The sequence below is a fragment of the Petaurus breviceps genome, unplaced genomic scaffold (assembly GCF_028583685.1).
Source record: "Petaurus breviceps papuanus isolate PSGF00001 unplaced genomic scaffold, PetGlider_PUasm1.0 551, whole genome shotgun sequence".
NCBI classification, from domain to species: domain Eukaryota; kingdom Metazoa; phylum Chordata; class Mammalia; order Diprotodontia; family Petauridae; genus Petaurus; species Petaurus breviceps.
In genome coordinates this window covers 32,985,713-33,001,851 of record NW_027186372.1, presented here as the reverse complement: position 1 = coordinate 33,001,851, position 16,139 = coordinate 32,985,713, and the positions used below count along the sequence as shown (strand labels likewise).

General features: G+C 40.1%; 1 protein-coding gene across 2 annotated transcripts in view; it reads right to left on the bottom strand.

Annotated features, from left to right (window-relative positions):
* Window positions 1-14,328, bottom strand: part of LOC138172754 (proton-coupled amino acid transporter 1-like) — a 32,311-nt gene extending 17,983 nt beyond the window's left edge. The window contains exons 1-5 of one of the 2 annotated variants that reach the window (XM_069102570.1): window positions 14,019-14,328; window positions 9,661-9,751; window positions 8,859-8,947; window positions 6,203-6,298; window positions 2,372-2,456 (exon numbers count right to left, since the gene is read on the bottom strand). In XM_069102570.1, the coding sequence (XP_068958671.1) occupies window positions 2,372-2,456; window positions 6,203-6,298; window positions 8,859-8,947; window positions 9,661-9,751; window positions 14,019-14,215 (558 nt within the window). In that variant the 5' untranslated portion in view covers window positions 14,216-14,328. Of the gene's footprint in view, window positions 1-2,371; window positions 2,457-6,202; window positions 6,299-8,858; window positions 8,948-9,660; window positions 9,752-9,873; window positions 9,917-14,018 lie in introns of those variants that run through there. The other variant, XM_069102571.1, reaches the window with a different exon arrangement.
* Window positions 14,329-16,139: the final 1,811 nt, after the last annotated feature.

Here is a 16,139-nt window from a genome sequence, read left to right as displayed (position 1 = left end):
GTGATTAATTACATATCACCTTGTGACATCTAACAATACCCTGAACTGTTTCTGAACTCCTACATTGTTATTCAACTTTTCATATTAATATGAACTCAATTGTAAGCTCCTTCAAATCAGAAATTGCATATTATATTTCTTAGTATTGCCCACAACTATCAGGGAAGGGCTTAGTAAGAACCAGATGCTTACAATACTAAGTGTAAATAGATGCAGAACATGCTAACACAGGTTCTGTATAAGGCACTATGCTAGAGAGACAAAGGCAAAAATCAAACAGTTCCTATTCTCGCGGAGTTAACTGCACAGAAATCATACTCTGCCCAATTTATATTCTCAATAAATTTGTTGATTTGGTTTAGTGATGAGGACTCTGGATTTGAAGTCAAAGGGCCTAGATTTTAAATCTCTCTCTCCTAGCACAGTAGCAATGACTTTGAAGTCACAGGTCTGGATTTAAATCCCTTTTCTGACTCTTAATACTTGTATGACCTGAGGCAAATTATTACCTCCTTGGTATTATTACCTCCCTTCCAAAAATGAGATCACAGATCTAGAGTCGGAAGGGATCTTAAAGATCATCTTGTTCAATCTTTCACTTTACAGTTGAGGAACTGAGGTCTGTCAAGGTCAAGGTCCATATAATGACTTGCTGAAGGTCAGTGTCAGAAGAGATTTGAACCCAGGCTCTCTGATTCCAATGTCAATGCTCATCCATTGTATTGTATAGCCTTCCTTAAATCTATAAACCAAGTAATTGTTAAGTTTCTTTTTAGTTCTTAATTCTATGATTTATAAAAAAAATTGTCATGAAATCAAGTACAATTTAGTTAACTTTTTTTGTGTCTATTTATTCATAGGATTACAGGATTTAACAACTGGAGGGAAACTTAGAGGTCATCTAGCCCAACCCTGTCTTTCTGTAGTTAAGAACCTGACTTCTAGAAAGGTTAAATGTTTGATCCAAGGAAATGCAGGTATTTCTGCAAACCAAGAACTTGATTTGTGATTCTAACATCACTGTCATCATATGACTTTGGTCTTGCTTTTAAGCCTCCATCTTCCTAGATCCACAAGTAGCAGAGTTTAGAGTGTGTAAGAGGGGTGGGGAAGAACCACAATTATTTTGCAACATTTTGATGGACTAACAATATAGAAATCCCTCAGCTATATGGTGGCTTAATATCAGAAAGTCCCTAACCTCTATGCAAGGACATAGTAAGGCAGATGATCTCATCCACTGTTGTAACAACTAATTGCTGGCCTTGGATAAGGGACTCTACAGTTTTCTCTAAAAGTACTTCTTTCACAGTTGTAAAAGTATTTGGTCCCTTCACCCTTGTCTCCTATCCTTGAACAAAGTTTTCTTTTTCTGATAATAAATCCTGCCAGTTGCATTCCAAATACTTCCCTTTTCTTCCTTTACTGATCCCCCTATTTCTCTACCCTTTCCTCTTCTGTGAAATGTTTTACTTGTCTATTTCAAGCAGCCACATGTTGATTGGCTATGTATATTAAATGGGACCTGAAAGGTTAATAGAAACAAGATCTGTACCCTAGGAATTTGAATTTGTTATCAGCTAGAGCAGATTCCTTAGCATGCTAATAAATCTCTTTTCTTTCAGTTTGGCCATTTTTACCCACAGTCATCCAACCCCAACTGATGCATATACTTGTCCTAAGGGGTCAAGAGAATTCCTTAAAAGTGGCCAAAATGTTGAGTTCCAAGAGTCTCTTTGGGGGGCTAAGGAATAAAAAAGAATACTTACATCTGTCGTTAAAAGATCTAGGGCTATGCTTCAGCGTCTACCACTTAGTAATATCACTCAGTGGCACTCAGTTTCCTCACTTAAGAAATAGGAATACTATTTTTTGAACCACTTCACAGGTTAGTTGTTAGGACCAAGAGTAATAAAGAATATAAAGTACTTTATTAACAAAAAATTACATAAAATGTGAGCTGTTATTGCTATTAAATAACAGTGAAACCGTTTTGTCTTACTACTACCATAGCAATGACTAATGTAATTTTTAAAAGTTATATAAAATCCTAGAAAATCATAACTATTCACTCTAAATTCGAGGTACCCCCAAATTGCATCCTAGTTTGTGTTCACTTAGCAAAGATGCCAAAAGACTGCAGTGAATATCTGCCCAAGACCTGAAAGTTATGGGTCTCCCATCCCTGGCTTAGACCTCTTAAGATTCATTCATCCCAACTCTAAAACTCTAGGCCCCAGCCAAATAGGGCCACATACCAAAATTAGACAAATGCTTTGGGTAGCTGCATGCTTCAGAGGCCTTTCATTCAGTAAGAAGTCTGACTCTAAGCAACTCTGTTTTATCAAAACAAGAGCAAGAAAAATCCTACCTGTTTTAAATTATCAGCCATAAAAACAAAATATACACAGCAGAATCCCAACTGAGTTAGGATCAGGAAAAAACCTATGAGATGCCTAGGAAAGAGACAGAAAAACATAGCCACTTTAAAAGCTATCATGTTCATTTAGATTTTCTTCTACAAATTTCACCCCGAAGTCCTCTGCTAAAGCCCCCACCACTCCAGCCCCATGACAAGATAATGCTATATTAACCTTCTTCAGGGATCACTAATAATGAAAATGTTTCAATAAGAAAAGGCATGCCAAAAGTTTATTTTTAAGAAAGCTGAGACAAGATACATTCCTTATAATCAGGTGGCACTTCTTGTACCCCACCCCTCCCTCAACAAATGATCAGCAAGGCAGTATTATTGTGTTCAGTGTGGTGTCTCAGATGGCAATAGCCATGTGTTTGCTTGACTGAAGTCAGGCCTGCCAATTGTCAACTGTTAACAGCTCTAGCTATCAACCCAGGGAAGGAAGCAGTGACCTAAACCCAGGAAGCCAATAAATCATGATGCCCTGCCTGGAAACAGGTTAGCTTCGAGGAAGACCCTAATTTGGGGCATCTGATAGTGTTACCTTTCTAAGACTTCTGATGGGGATTATCTCAGAAGGAAGACCATGGAATTCTGGAGGTAGGATGACTATATCCTAGGAAGTCCTATCTCTACAGCATTTGGCATTCTTACTTTGATTGGCTCTCTGAGTTTTGACCTCTGAATCCTTTATAGCTTGGGTTGAGGCAGAACATGGACCATGGGGGTCCTCACAAGTGGAACCTACTAGTCTGTGGGCACCTAGAGGAGGTTAGGAGGCTGACTACTAAGGGGGGATGAGACTATAATAAAGAGTAACAGAAGGCAAAGCTACTCCTGAGAAGGGGAAAGATCTTTGGACTGGGAAAAATAAATGTGACTACACATAGTTGACACCCAAGACAGGGGATACCCAGGAGAACAATAGCTGCCCTGATGAGTTCAAGTCACCTAGACCAAGTGAATTACATCCTCTGATACCGAAAACAAGACAACAAACAAAAACAACTGGCAGATTTGATTACTGAGCCATTATCAGTCATCATTGGAAGAAAAATGGAATCATACCATTGGTGACTGTTACAATGATTTTCAAAGAAGAAGAGAATGGGGTCTCTGTAAATGAGTGGTCAGTAAGACTGACTTGGCATTGTTGCACAAATCTAGAATGCATTAAGAGAAGGGTAGTGAATATCTTGAAAGGAAAAATCTGATTACAAAGAACTAGCATAACTTTATCCAAAACAGGTCATGATCGTCAAACCTTGTTCCTTTTTTTTTTTTTTTGACAGGAGTGATAAACTGGTAGAAAAGAGTAATGTTGTAGAAAGTTTTACTTGTATTTTAAAATAAAGTCTCTTATACTGCTCATATGGCAAAGATGGAGAGATGAAGGCTAGATCTTTAGATGGATTATTTAATGGAAAGAGGTTGTCATTAAAAGTTAAATTTCAATTTGGAAAGAAGTCCCCAAGGGAGCATAGGTGTTTGACCCTGCTGTTTGATGTTTTTAAGTCAATGATTTGGATAAAGGCATAGATGCTTACCAGATTTTCAGATGACACAAAACTGGTAGGGAGAGCAAACACACTGGATGACAGTCAGGATTTTTAAAAATTTGAACAGGTTAGCATCTGGGTTGAATCAAATAGGATTAAATTTCAGCTTTCTACTTGGGTGAAAAATAAATCAATCTCACAATAGAGGATTGAACATGCAGCTCATCTCACAAAGAGGCAGGAAATAGTATGATATGTGATCTAAAGTGACATTGAGAGACAAAGCTTCAAGAAATAAGGAAGAAATATTTCTCTGTACTCTGCCCTTATCAGGCTACATTTGGACTATTTCATTCAGCTCTGGACACCAGAGTACAGTATAACCCAAAATTTCTTAACTTGGGCTCTATGAATTTTTTGAAAAATAATCTTGGTAATTTTAACAGGTTTCCTTTTTTGTCCTATGTATTTTATTTTATGTACTTAAAAATATTGTTCTGAGAAAGGGTCCATAGACTTCATCAGGCTGTCAGGGGTCCAGGGATTCCAAAAATCAAAAGGTTAAGAACCCTCAATCTAGACTTTCAGTTCCCTGGAGATGGGGCAGAAAGATCACTAAAATTTCCTTTTTATTATAACAAATATGGCCAGTATTTATATAGTACTTGAAGGTCTGTAAAGCTACTTATATGCTATCTCATTTAGTCTTCACAACAACCTGGAAAATAAATACTATTATGGTTCCTATTTGACAGATATGAAAAACTAAGAGCGGCAGGGGTTAAGTGACTTGCCCACACTAGTAAGTGTCTGAAGCAGAAATCAAACTCATGTCCTTTTTTTTTTTTTTAAAGCAATCGGGGTTAAGTAACTTGCTCAAGATTACACGGCCAGTTATTTTTGGGTGTGGTGCTAAGTATCTGAGCCCAGATTTGATCCCCAGGTCATCCCGACTCTGGGGCTGGTATTCTTACTCGCTGAGCCACCTGGCCGCCCCTCAAACTCATGTCCTTCTGATTCCAAGTGTAGCACTCAATTCACCATACCACCTCCCTATGTACACATTCAAATATAGCATAGTGTATGGAAAGAGACTGGCATTTCTGAAACTTGAATCAGCACTTGTCTCTATAAAGTATTTTTGTAAGAAGGATATGTCAGCTGGGAAGGAAATGGCAAACCATTCCAAAATCTTTGCCAAGAAAACCCCAAATGGGATCATGCCCAATCGGATATCAAACGACTGAGCAAAGAGGTAAGCTGGAAACGTGAGGCAGTGGATCACCAGGATGACCAAGCGCCTTGGGATCATGTTATGTGAAAACTGAAGGGGTCAGGTGTTTAGCCTTCCAAAGAGAAGATGTAGGGGAAAAGATGCTCCCTGCCCTTTGAAGGGATGTCATGGGAAAGATGAATTAGATTTGTTTTCCTTGACTCCAAAGGGCAGTACTAGGAGCAATCACAGGAAATTTCAGAGGGATAAAGGCTGGTGTGATGTAAAGAAAAAGTTTCCTGATAATTAGAGTGATCCAAAGAGGAACAGGCTGCCTAGAAAAGTATAGTCTGGCTGCAAATGTCTCTCTAAAAATCTTTATTCTAAGCTCCCATGATGCCCTGTTTGAGTAGGTACCCAAGAAGCAAAAATTCCAATTATTTCCATGGAGCTGAAAGTCTTTAGAGGGCAGCCAGGTGGCACAGTGAGCACAATACTGGGTCTGGATTCTGAAAGACCTGAATTTAAATCTGGGCTTAGACATGACTAACTATGTGACTCTAGGCAAATCACTAAAAAAAAACCCAACTGCTATTTGCCTCAGTTTCCCCATCTATAAAATGGAGACGATATAGCTCCTACCTCCCGGAATTGTTGTAAAGATTAAATGAGATATTAATTATAAAGCGCTTAGCACAGTGCCTGGTACATAGTAAGTTCTATATAAATGTTAGCTATAATTATTATTATAATTATTAGAGAACAAGGGCAGAGACCAGGCAAATTTAGTTTCCTAGGAACTATATGTAATTTACAGAAAAAAATTTTCATAAATCTAACATTAAGTGCCCACTGCTTATAAAATCCACTTAGGTGTCAAGAATGATATATAGTTTAAAGACATGGTCCTTGCCCTCAGGGAGCTTACAATATAGGAGCGAGAAAACTCCTGTACAATTTTTTGTGTTACCAGTGTTTTCTCCCATCTGGTAAAGAAGCTTCACAAAGAGCTCCCTGGAACCCCAAGGTATTTTATTCCCTTCCACGCAAAGGGATTGTGCCTACTGTTACCTTCCCCACAGTGCATGATTCTGGAGCCAGGAGCTGGGACTGGTCTTTAGCCCATACATCACTGCATCTCCATAGTCCAAAAAGGGCTTCTGTAACCTGAGGGGAAAGGATAATACAAAACATTAGTTGTCAGCTAACATTTCTGTAGCACAAGAAAGTTTACAAAGTCTTTGTGTCATAACGAGCCTGAAGCAGATAGTGGAGGTGCAATTGGCCCCATTTTATAGATTATCTCTGAGTTTCAGTTTCTTGAAGTGGTTTAGTCCTGGGTCACAGAGCTAAAACTATAATAGTCAAAATATGTCACCCTCTAATAGTCACATCCCTATGATGTGACTATTATTGAATTAGGAGGGGTTTGAAATCATATGTGACTTTGCAGGCAGCTAGGTGGCACAGTGGATAGAGCACCAGGTCTAGAGTCCAGAAGATCTGAGTTCAAATCTGGTCTCAGACATATTAGTTATATGACCCTGTGCAAGTTACTTAACCCTGTTTGCCTCAGTTTCCTCATCTTGTAAAATGAGCTGGAGAAGGAAATGGCAAACTACTCCAGTATCTTTGCCAAGAAAACTCCAAATGGGGTCACAAAGAGTTGGGTGTGACTGAAATGACTGAACAACAAAAATATATGAATGTGACTGTAATATGAATTAGGGAGTTTTGAAAGAAAAAGAAAAATCTACAGCTATACGATATCATCATACAACTATAAGATATTCAGGTTGATACAAACTCAATTTGGGGAAATAGTGTGGCCTAGGTTCAGATTACTAAGGGTGATGCCAGGCTGACACCCAAACTCAAATCTTCTGAACCCAAATTCAGTGCTCCTTCCATTGTATGACCTGCCTCTGTAAAATGGAGCCAACAAACTTGCTTTTTCTACTTAAGGCTTATTGTGAGGCAAGGACTTAGTAAACGAATGTGCTACAGAAACCATTCAATTAAACTAGAAAGACATGTATTAAACACCTATCTTTGTTTATCTTTGTTACCTAGCAAGTATAAAAAAGAATACCTGACTTCAAGGTTCTTACAGTTCTACAGTTTAGAGTCTGGCAGGGCATCACATATTCTAGTAAGTATCATGCAAAGCAGACTATGAGAAGGGCAAAGTCAAAATCCAGTCAAAATATTTTAGGAAAATGTGAGAACATAATTATTTTCAGTTAATTATAGTCAGTTAGGTGAGTTGAACCTTTATACTTGGAGTCAGGAAGCCTTGAATTCAAATCCTGCTCTTAGATGCTTACTTCTTGTGTGACCCTGGGCAAGTCCCTAAACCTCTCACAGACTCAGTTTCCTCATTCATAAAATGAGAATAATAACACCTACCTCCCAGGGATTGTTGTAATGATCAGATGAGATGGTTTTTGTAAAGCACTTTGCAACCTTAAAGTACCATATATAAATGCTAGATAGTTAAGTGGATATGGGCACAGCTGAACCTCTAGACTGGGAAGAAAGATATGCATATGTTCTCATTGCAAGATAAGCAGAGGTGGTGTGTCCAGGGAAAGTTTGGCCCTGGAAGAATTAAGAGAGTTTAATTGGTATTGCCAAGCATTGACCTGTTTCCTGTGTGTCGTTTCCATAGAATGGGGGCACCAAATCCTGAGGTGCCCTAGATGAACTTTCTGATTCCTGAAGATTCCAAGTTCTTGGAGAAGCTAGAGACCAGACTAGTTCCGAAGTAGGGTCAATGAAGTGAATTACAGTTCATAAAAAAAAAAAAAAAACAACTTCTTTGTACTTGTATCCTAAGTGCCAGGCACAGGGTAAGCACTTAATCGATACTTGAATAATAATGCTCACTATAATGAGGTGTTATTGTCAGGCAAAAGTCAGGTGTGTAGGGCACTATCCATGTCTATGGGACCTCTGGGCAGGATACTTATGGAGAAAAATTGCCAAACATGATGTTGTTTCACTAGTGGAATCATGCAATATAGTAGCTGAAAGGATCCTTGAATATTCTATTTATTCTAATCCCTCACTCTAGAAGTAAGAGTTGGGCCCAAAGAGAGCAAGCAATTTGCTAAAGGTCACATAGCCAGTTAGTGGTAGGTAGGGGATTAGAACTCCAGCCACTACTCTTTCAATTATACTATGCTCCTTCATGGATACTAAATTTTAGGCTAAACAGATCACTAGTCTGGCACAATCCTAATAATAATAATAGCTGACAAATGTCAGTGCTGTTAAGGTTTGAAAAATACCAACCCTATTAGATAAGTATGATCCCCATTTTTTGATGAAATAAATAGAGACCTAACTACTGAGTGTCAAAGGTAGAATTCAAACTTGGATCTTCTTAGGCCAGGTCCAATCTGTTATTCACTTCTAAAGGGGAAGGTAAGAGTAAGTAGAAGTGAGGTGGGGACAGTTTTGAGAGAGTAGGACATTTGGTGACTAGACAGGGTCTAGTTTTGTTTTCTGTGTTTTAGAAAGTTTTTGAAGTAGGAATGGCTCAACAACTTTTGTTCTACTTGAGAAACAGTAATGAGACAGTTTCATTTAAGTTCTGAAAAAAACATACATATGTCACATTAAGACCAGATAGGCAAATGAAACATGGTCACATCACACAGGGAACATAGACCTAAATACAGAACCTTTCATTCAAGAGCAGGGAGAAATAAATGTATCTTACCTGTGGCACAAGTGGTGAGCACATTTCACAAGCATGCCCATACAGTGAACAGCCACAATGCCCATCAGCAACAAACTAAGAGGACCCATCTTTATAGAAGGTTTTGTTGTGGGAGGAGGAGAGAAAAGGAGACATAGTTATTAAAACCATAAGAGGCAAGGATGGCTGAACAAAGACAACATTGTTACAGTTTACCCTTAGGAAACAATCATCTGAGTGATCCAATGAAGGGGAAAATGGTGAGATTGAAGAGGAAATTGCATGAAATGGATACAGGTATGAACTCTAGTAAGTCTCCTCAAGAAAAAAAGAAAGTAGTATGTTCATAACATATCAGTGGTGTAGTAAAAACAGACTTAGACTAGAAGAGACCCCGATTCTAGCTCAAATCCTTCTAACTCACTTTGTGATCTTCCCTTCTCCAGGCCTTAAGTCCATCTGGTTAAAAAAATGGGGGAGGGGAGGAGGAAGTCTAGATAATCATTATCTCTAAGGTTTTTTTCAGTCCCTACATTCTGATTCTAAGTCTATCACTTCAGGGACCAGCCAAATATACCCAGTGATTTTTTTTTAACTTGGTTTAATAAAGATTTAGTGTTCTGTTTACCTTCCAAGTCACTCTCAGTGTCCAAAAAGTTCTTATCTTTTGGAAGTTCAGTTAAAGAACAAGCTTTCCCATTTCATTATTGTAAATGAATGAATATGAATAAACAAACAAACAAATGAAAGTGACACCACCCCCACTAACTGCTTCCTACAGTGATGGGGTATTCCTCCCTCCCACAGCACAGCTGCCTCTTACCAAAAGCCCTGCATTCTTCACCGCCAAGGGCAGTCCCAGAAGACCTGTGCCAATATTCCCTTTCAACAGGTGAATCAAAGTTTGGAGCCATCTGCAGAGAAGTAGACAAGAGATGATCAGTGTGGAGGGAAGGGTGACCCATTCTCAGTTCCCTGACTGTAGTTCCAACACCCAGTTGGACAAAGCAACAGAACTGGTTTAGGTGATACCTACTGGTGCAATCTGTGAGCTCCATTGTCCTCTCCTGTAATATCTGCAACTGATGCCAATTACTACACTGACTATACTAGAGCTCTGTCCCCACAATTAGAGCACAGGCAGCCAAAGTCAGGTGCAAGGAATGTCCTACTGCATTCCAACTTAGAATTCATGTGGAGACACCTTGAAGAGGGAGAGTCATTCAGGATAAAGGTCCTGGGGGGAATCACCTTGACCATGGAATTGATCTCAGGTGACTATCCTAATAAATCAATTCCCTATGAGATTGAAGAGGACAAAAACACGTACCTGAGCAACTGCAGATCTGACTGCTAGACCTGCTGTGTTGACTGAAGGCAAAACAAACACAGGGAAATATAGTCTAACCTTTATGTTATATACCACTCACTCCCAGGACTGTAGGTATTTTAAAAGAACAAGACATCTTTTCCTGACCATTCTGCATCCATAAGCAAATTCCTCTTTCCAATGCAAAACCTATCTTATTCTCTTGCTCAAATTTTTCAATGGCATAGCATGACCTAAGGATAAAGTCCAGATTCCTTGGTTTGAAATCCTAGGCCCTTGACATCTGGTCCTATGTGACCTCTTCATCTTTTGTATCATACCACACACACATACACATACGCCTCTAATATCCTGTGATCTCCAGCTAAGTTAAAGAGCTCAGTTTCTTCCTGATGCAACCTGTGCTTTGCCGTCTCTGTTCCCAGAGTTCTTCATCCCTAGAATGACCTTCTCCCTATCTTATTTCCCTGTCTGTCCCATCAAGGTCCAATTCAAAGGCTGTCTAGTCTATGAAGCCTTCTCTGATTATTCTTCCCTCCCCACTGGATTGGAACTGGAATTGATTTCTCTCCTTCTTTGAGATCTCATAGCACTTAGGTGCATGACAGGAGCAGAACATATTTTATTCTTCATCATAGTTATTTGTGTGGGAGCAAAACATGTTTTATATCATAGTTGTGTGTGTGTGTACGTGTGTGTGTTATCTCACCTGGTGCAAGCTCCTTGAGGATCAAAGACTGTGTATAAATGAATTAGCGCATGCTGAATGTATGGAAGGGTGAACAAGAGAACAACAAAGAAAAGATTGCTAAAGTAAGAAGATGTGCATTTGTGTCCTGGTTCTGCCACTTGTATGTACCTTAGGCAAATCACTTTATTTAGGAGCCCCAGTTTTCTCTTATGTAAAAAGGAAGGTACTATTTGAACCTCTTACCTCACAGGGTTGTTATGAGATTCAAATGAGATAGGGCCTATGGTTCTCTTTTCAAAAAAAATCTCTAATAATCTTGAAAGAGTTGTGAAAAAAACAGTAATATTTCTCGAATGTGGGAGATATGTTACTGAAGCAAGAGAAATATAGAGTCCCAGAATCCTAGGGTTTGCAAAGATCTTAGGAGGTCTTGCAATACATTTCCAATTTCTGAGAACAAGGGACCTAAGTCAGCCTACAGAAATGACCCTGTGGGGAAGGAAGCAGGAGACCCCAGCATTTGTAAACAACCAAGAAAAGGGCCTAGAGCCTTAGTTCTCAAATTGAGTGGGTGATTAAGGAATTACAGTGACAGGTACAAGTTAACAGCTGCTTTTGGCCTTAAGGCTTCTCATACAGTGAGAAGTCTTCTCTACAGACAGACAGTGAAAAATCAAGACCCAGCCTCCTGCCCTAGAGTGACCCTAGTGCTTTTGAGTGGATAGAGATTCCTGTTGAGCTTCACTCCAACTCAGGTGCAGTAGGTTGAAATGTCAGAGCAACAGGAGCCCTGAGAGCAAGGAACTCAGCTGGCTCTTAGAACAAGGAATATCCCGGCTAAAAGGGACCTTAAAGGTTGTCTGGTCCAATCCATTTTACAGATGAGAAAACTAAGGGCCAGGAGTTTACAGGAAATATCTATGATCACCCAGGTAGTAAGGAGAACAAGCATTTGAATTTTGATCCTCTGATTTGAAATTCAGTGTTCTTTCCTTTGTGAACCATTATACTATCTTCCAAAGGCCCAGAGAGAGGAAGAGATTTGTTGAAAGTTACCAGTCTTGTTCCCTGAGCTCTCACACACACACACACACATACATGGTGAGGGAGAAGGCAGAAGATTGGTAGTATTCCTGGAAAACCCATAATAGGTACTAAGGACAAATTGAGTCTAAAATAAAATTTCAACAAGTGTACCCTTACACTTTGTTAGCTGAAAAATAAATATCCACCATGTCCCTCCTCTTTTGGCTCCATCCACTCGGGCAAAGTTAAACTGAAGTGGGCTTCAGTTCATATGTAAAAATGGTATTTCTGAAGACATGGTAGAGAACTGATCATGGGCTAAGAAAACATATTTGTTTTGTCAGTACAGTGATTCCCTTTATCCTAGCAACCCCAGACTCTCTCTTTATACATCTAAATCCTCTAATGACTGAGGAACAATTATTCGGCTTGTTAATTGTTAAGGAGAGCAATGAACAAAGATCACAACTAAGCAGATGCCCCTTTTTATTTCCATAGGCACAAATATCACCCATATAGCCCCTGTATTACCAAATGCTGGAGACAGGTTTCTTTTGCAACTAAGAAAGGGTAAATGGTTCACTTTTGAAATGTTTACCTAAGAGCCTGGGAGCTTAAACTGAGCTAATATGTTTCTCTTGGGAATACTTAATCTTAAACACTCTTTCTGCCCCTCTCCAGCAACAATTAGAAAAAACCCTCGACTAGCAATTGGGAAACCTAGAGTTTAATCTTGGATGGATCTTTCACTTCCTGTGTGATCTCAGTAAATCTCTTTTCCCTCCCCAGCTTTGTTATGTGAAGAGATGGACTCGAATAGACCATTTCTGTGGTTTATTCCAGTGCTGTCAATCTATGATTCTAGGTCAGCCCTGTCTACTGCACACTAGTAGCCAAGTGTCAGTTTGCGCTCCTTGTGAAATACTTCTCTAGGACAGGGAGCTAAATTAGATCTCAAGTCAGAGCTTGGGGAATGTGCCCTCTGTCCTTGAATTCACTATAGCCCCAGGGGCTTTCTTTGCAGGTTACCAGCATATGCAGATGTTGAAGAAACAACCTTCTCTTTTGGGCAGCAATTCAAACTGACTATTTTCAAAGACTGCCCGGTTGGTTAAGAAACAAAAAACATTTCCCGAAGGAAAACCCTATCCTTCTGCTTAGGATAGATCCAAGATAGAGTCTGAAGGGGAGAGAGGGAGTCAGAATCCAGTGACCCAGGACTTTCTAAGAGGAATCCTGCTCACTGACGCTTGGTGGAGTCTCTATAATTCCTATCCTATGAGAAGGGGGTTGGGTAGTCAGACCTCACTGTCATCTGCAAAATGGCAGTTATCATAATATTTATTCTCTCTGCTTTATGGGATTATTTGAGCTATTAGCACTAATACCAGAAGTCCTCAGGCTCTCTCTGATGCTCTAATGGTCCTAAATTCAGATACCATTTTTCTCTAGATCAGCCATTTAACCTGGGGTCCATGAACTCATTTTGAAAGTCAAGTCAACAAGCATCTATTAAACACCTACTATGTGCCAATCACTATTCTAAATGCTGGAGATACACAGAAAGGCAAAAAATAAAAATGGTCCCAATTCTCAAGAAACTCACAGGCTAAAAGGAGACAAACAGCATGTAAAGAATTCTAAACAAGATGCGCGTAGCATAAATTGGGGGCACTCCGAGAAGAGGCAATGAGATGAAAGAGGCATGGGAAAGTCTTCTATAACATAGGGAACTTTAAGACACAGAAAGTCAGGAAAACTATGCATTCAAAACACTATTCTGAGAAGGGGTCCAAAACCCAAAAAAGGTTAAAGACCCAGGCCTGGCCTGGACGCTTTTCTCAGAGCAGCCTGGGTTTCTGCTCTGCACTCAGAACCTTGCAGGGACAGCACATGCAGGAAGAACTAAGTCTACAAAGCAGATCGGATCGTCAGGGGCAGGCAGTTCTGATCTTAGCTTTGCAACTCACTTAGTCTTCCCACACTTCCATTTCTCCATTTGTCAAATGGGGAGAATGAGACACACTTGCCTCTGAACACCACCTACAAAGAACCAAAGGACAACCCAAACAGTATTGCAAACACAACACAGAGCAGGAGCCAGACCGAAAATGAGAGACAATGAGCCACTTACGTTATGCCCTTGACCTTCTGGTAAGAGCTTGGGCCAGAGCCATTGCTCCCTCCCTCAGGGGTGCTCCCCTCCTTTGAGTTGTTGTTATATTCTTTCCAGGTGTTGTCTGGTGGGTTGACTGGACTAGAACTGGAGGTCACGGTGGCGTCGGTCTTGAGCTCCAGGTTCCAAATGGGATCTTTATTTGGAGTAGCCATGGCTGCAGACTCCAAAAGTAGCTTTTAAAAGTATTGATAAAGTATGGGGAAGGTGCCTGGTATGGAGGCAAACAGGTGCTTAGTGCAGATGGACAATCACAGCTCAACTGACAGTGCCTTCAGAGGCTGTCTTCAGGAGCTTAAATAAGGCCCCACCCATCTCTCCTGGGCTAACACCTACTCTCCTTCCCTGAAGGGACCCAATGGTAGTGCCTTTTGATTTCAGACTCTCCCAGGGCCCTAAAGATAAGAAACCAGAAGTCTCTAAAATCAATTAGACTAAAGTCCCTCTGTCTCCATGTCCAACTTCTCTACCCCAAATCCACATCCCACAGTGATTCTGGGGAGGTCAAACCTAGAGCTTGTTTCTCCTGAAACAATCAACAGGTGTTTATTGACTACATACTATATGCTGTACACTGTTCTAGGGGATAGAGATATAAAAAGAACGACATGTATATATATATATGTATGTATATATATAGGCATATACAAAATGGATACAAAGTAATTGGGAGAGGCTGGCCTCAGACTATGTGACCTTGGGTCAGTCACTTAACCCTGTTTGCCTAGGTTTCCTCATCTGTAAAAGGAGCTGGAGAAGGAAATGGCAAAACCACTCCAGTATCTTTGACAAGAAAACCCTGAATGGGGTCACAAAGAGTTGTAGAAAGCTGAAAAATGACTAAATAGCAAAAATTGGAGGAGGAGTCCCAGCAGGTAAAAGGATGAGGAAAGATTTCAAGTAGAATATGATACTTTGAAAGAAACAAGAGATTCCAAGAGCAATCAAAGATCTTGTTCAAGAGGCCCTTCCTGACTCCCTCAGTGGTTGGTGATCCGCCCCCCCCCCCCCCTGCCAATTACTTTGCTTCTATTCCACAAACCTTCTGTATTGACACATCTCTCTGGACATGTTCCCTACCTTCCAGGAGAAGATGAGGTTCTTAAAGGCAGAAACTCCATCCCTTTTTTATCTTCAGCTCCTTCTTCTGAGCCTAGCACTAGGTAGGTACTTAAAAGATGCTAACTGGTTGATTGAATGGGACCCCCAAGGCCTGGGTTTGAGTCCAGATTCACTAAAACGTCTTGGAGGAATTATTTTAGCTTTGGTACATCGGAAAGTATTGGGATACTAGAATTTAAAGTAGATCTCAAAGGGAAAAGGAAAGAGCTCCTTCAGCTTCTTCCTGGGAATCCTGCTTTCTTTCCCATTCATCTGATCCACATTATACAAGAGTCTCCTTCTTCCAGGTAATTCTTAGGCCAGATCCCACCCACTTCCTTCCCTAAAGTCATAAGGCCAAAAAAATCACAAAGAGTTTTATGCCAGTGATGAGAAAGGTAGTCATTCATGCTTCTTACTTCTATACCATCAAAAAACACAAGCGAATCCTACTACTAGAAAGGAATATCACATTTAGAACTGGCAGAGTCCTTCAGGATCATTTAATCCAACCCTTCATTTTACAGATAAGTTAGTGAGGCGAAGAAAAATCGAGTGACTTGGCTAGATTTACACAGGTAGTAAGTAGCCTGTCTGGGACGGTGACCTCAGTGTTCTGACTCTAAATTCACTGTTCATTCTGTTCTACCATGCTGCTGCCAAACATGGAATGCCAGAACTACAATGGACCAGAGAGATCGAGTCCAATAGCCTCATTTTACAGATGGGGAGGCTGTAGAAAAGAATGCTGAATTTTAAATCAGAGGACCTGGATTCAGTGCCAGTCTCTTGTACTTATTTCCTTATTTGCTTTTAAGTGGACAAATCACTTCACCTCATTGGACTTCAATCTGTAAAATGAAGGAGTCACAGAGATATTATCTAAGGTCCTTTCTGGCTCTACAGCTTATGGTTCTATAAAGTGATTTACTAAAGATCACGAAGCTACCTATTGAAAAAACTGGGATTAGAAGCCCA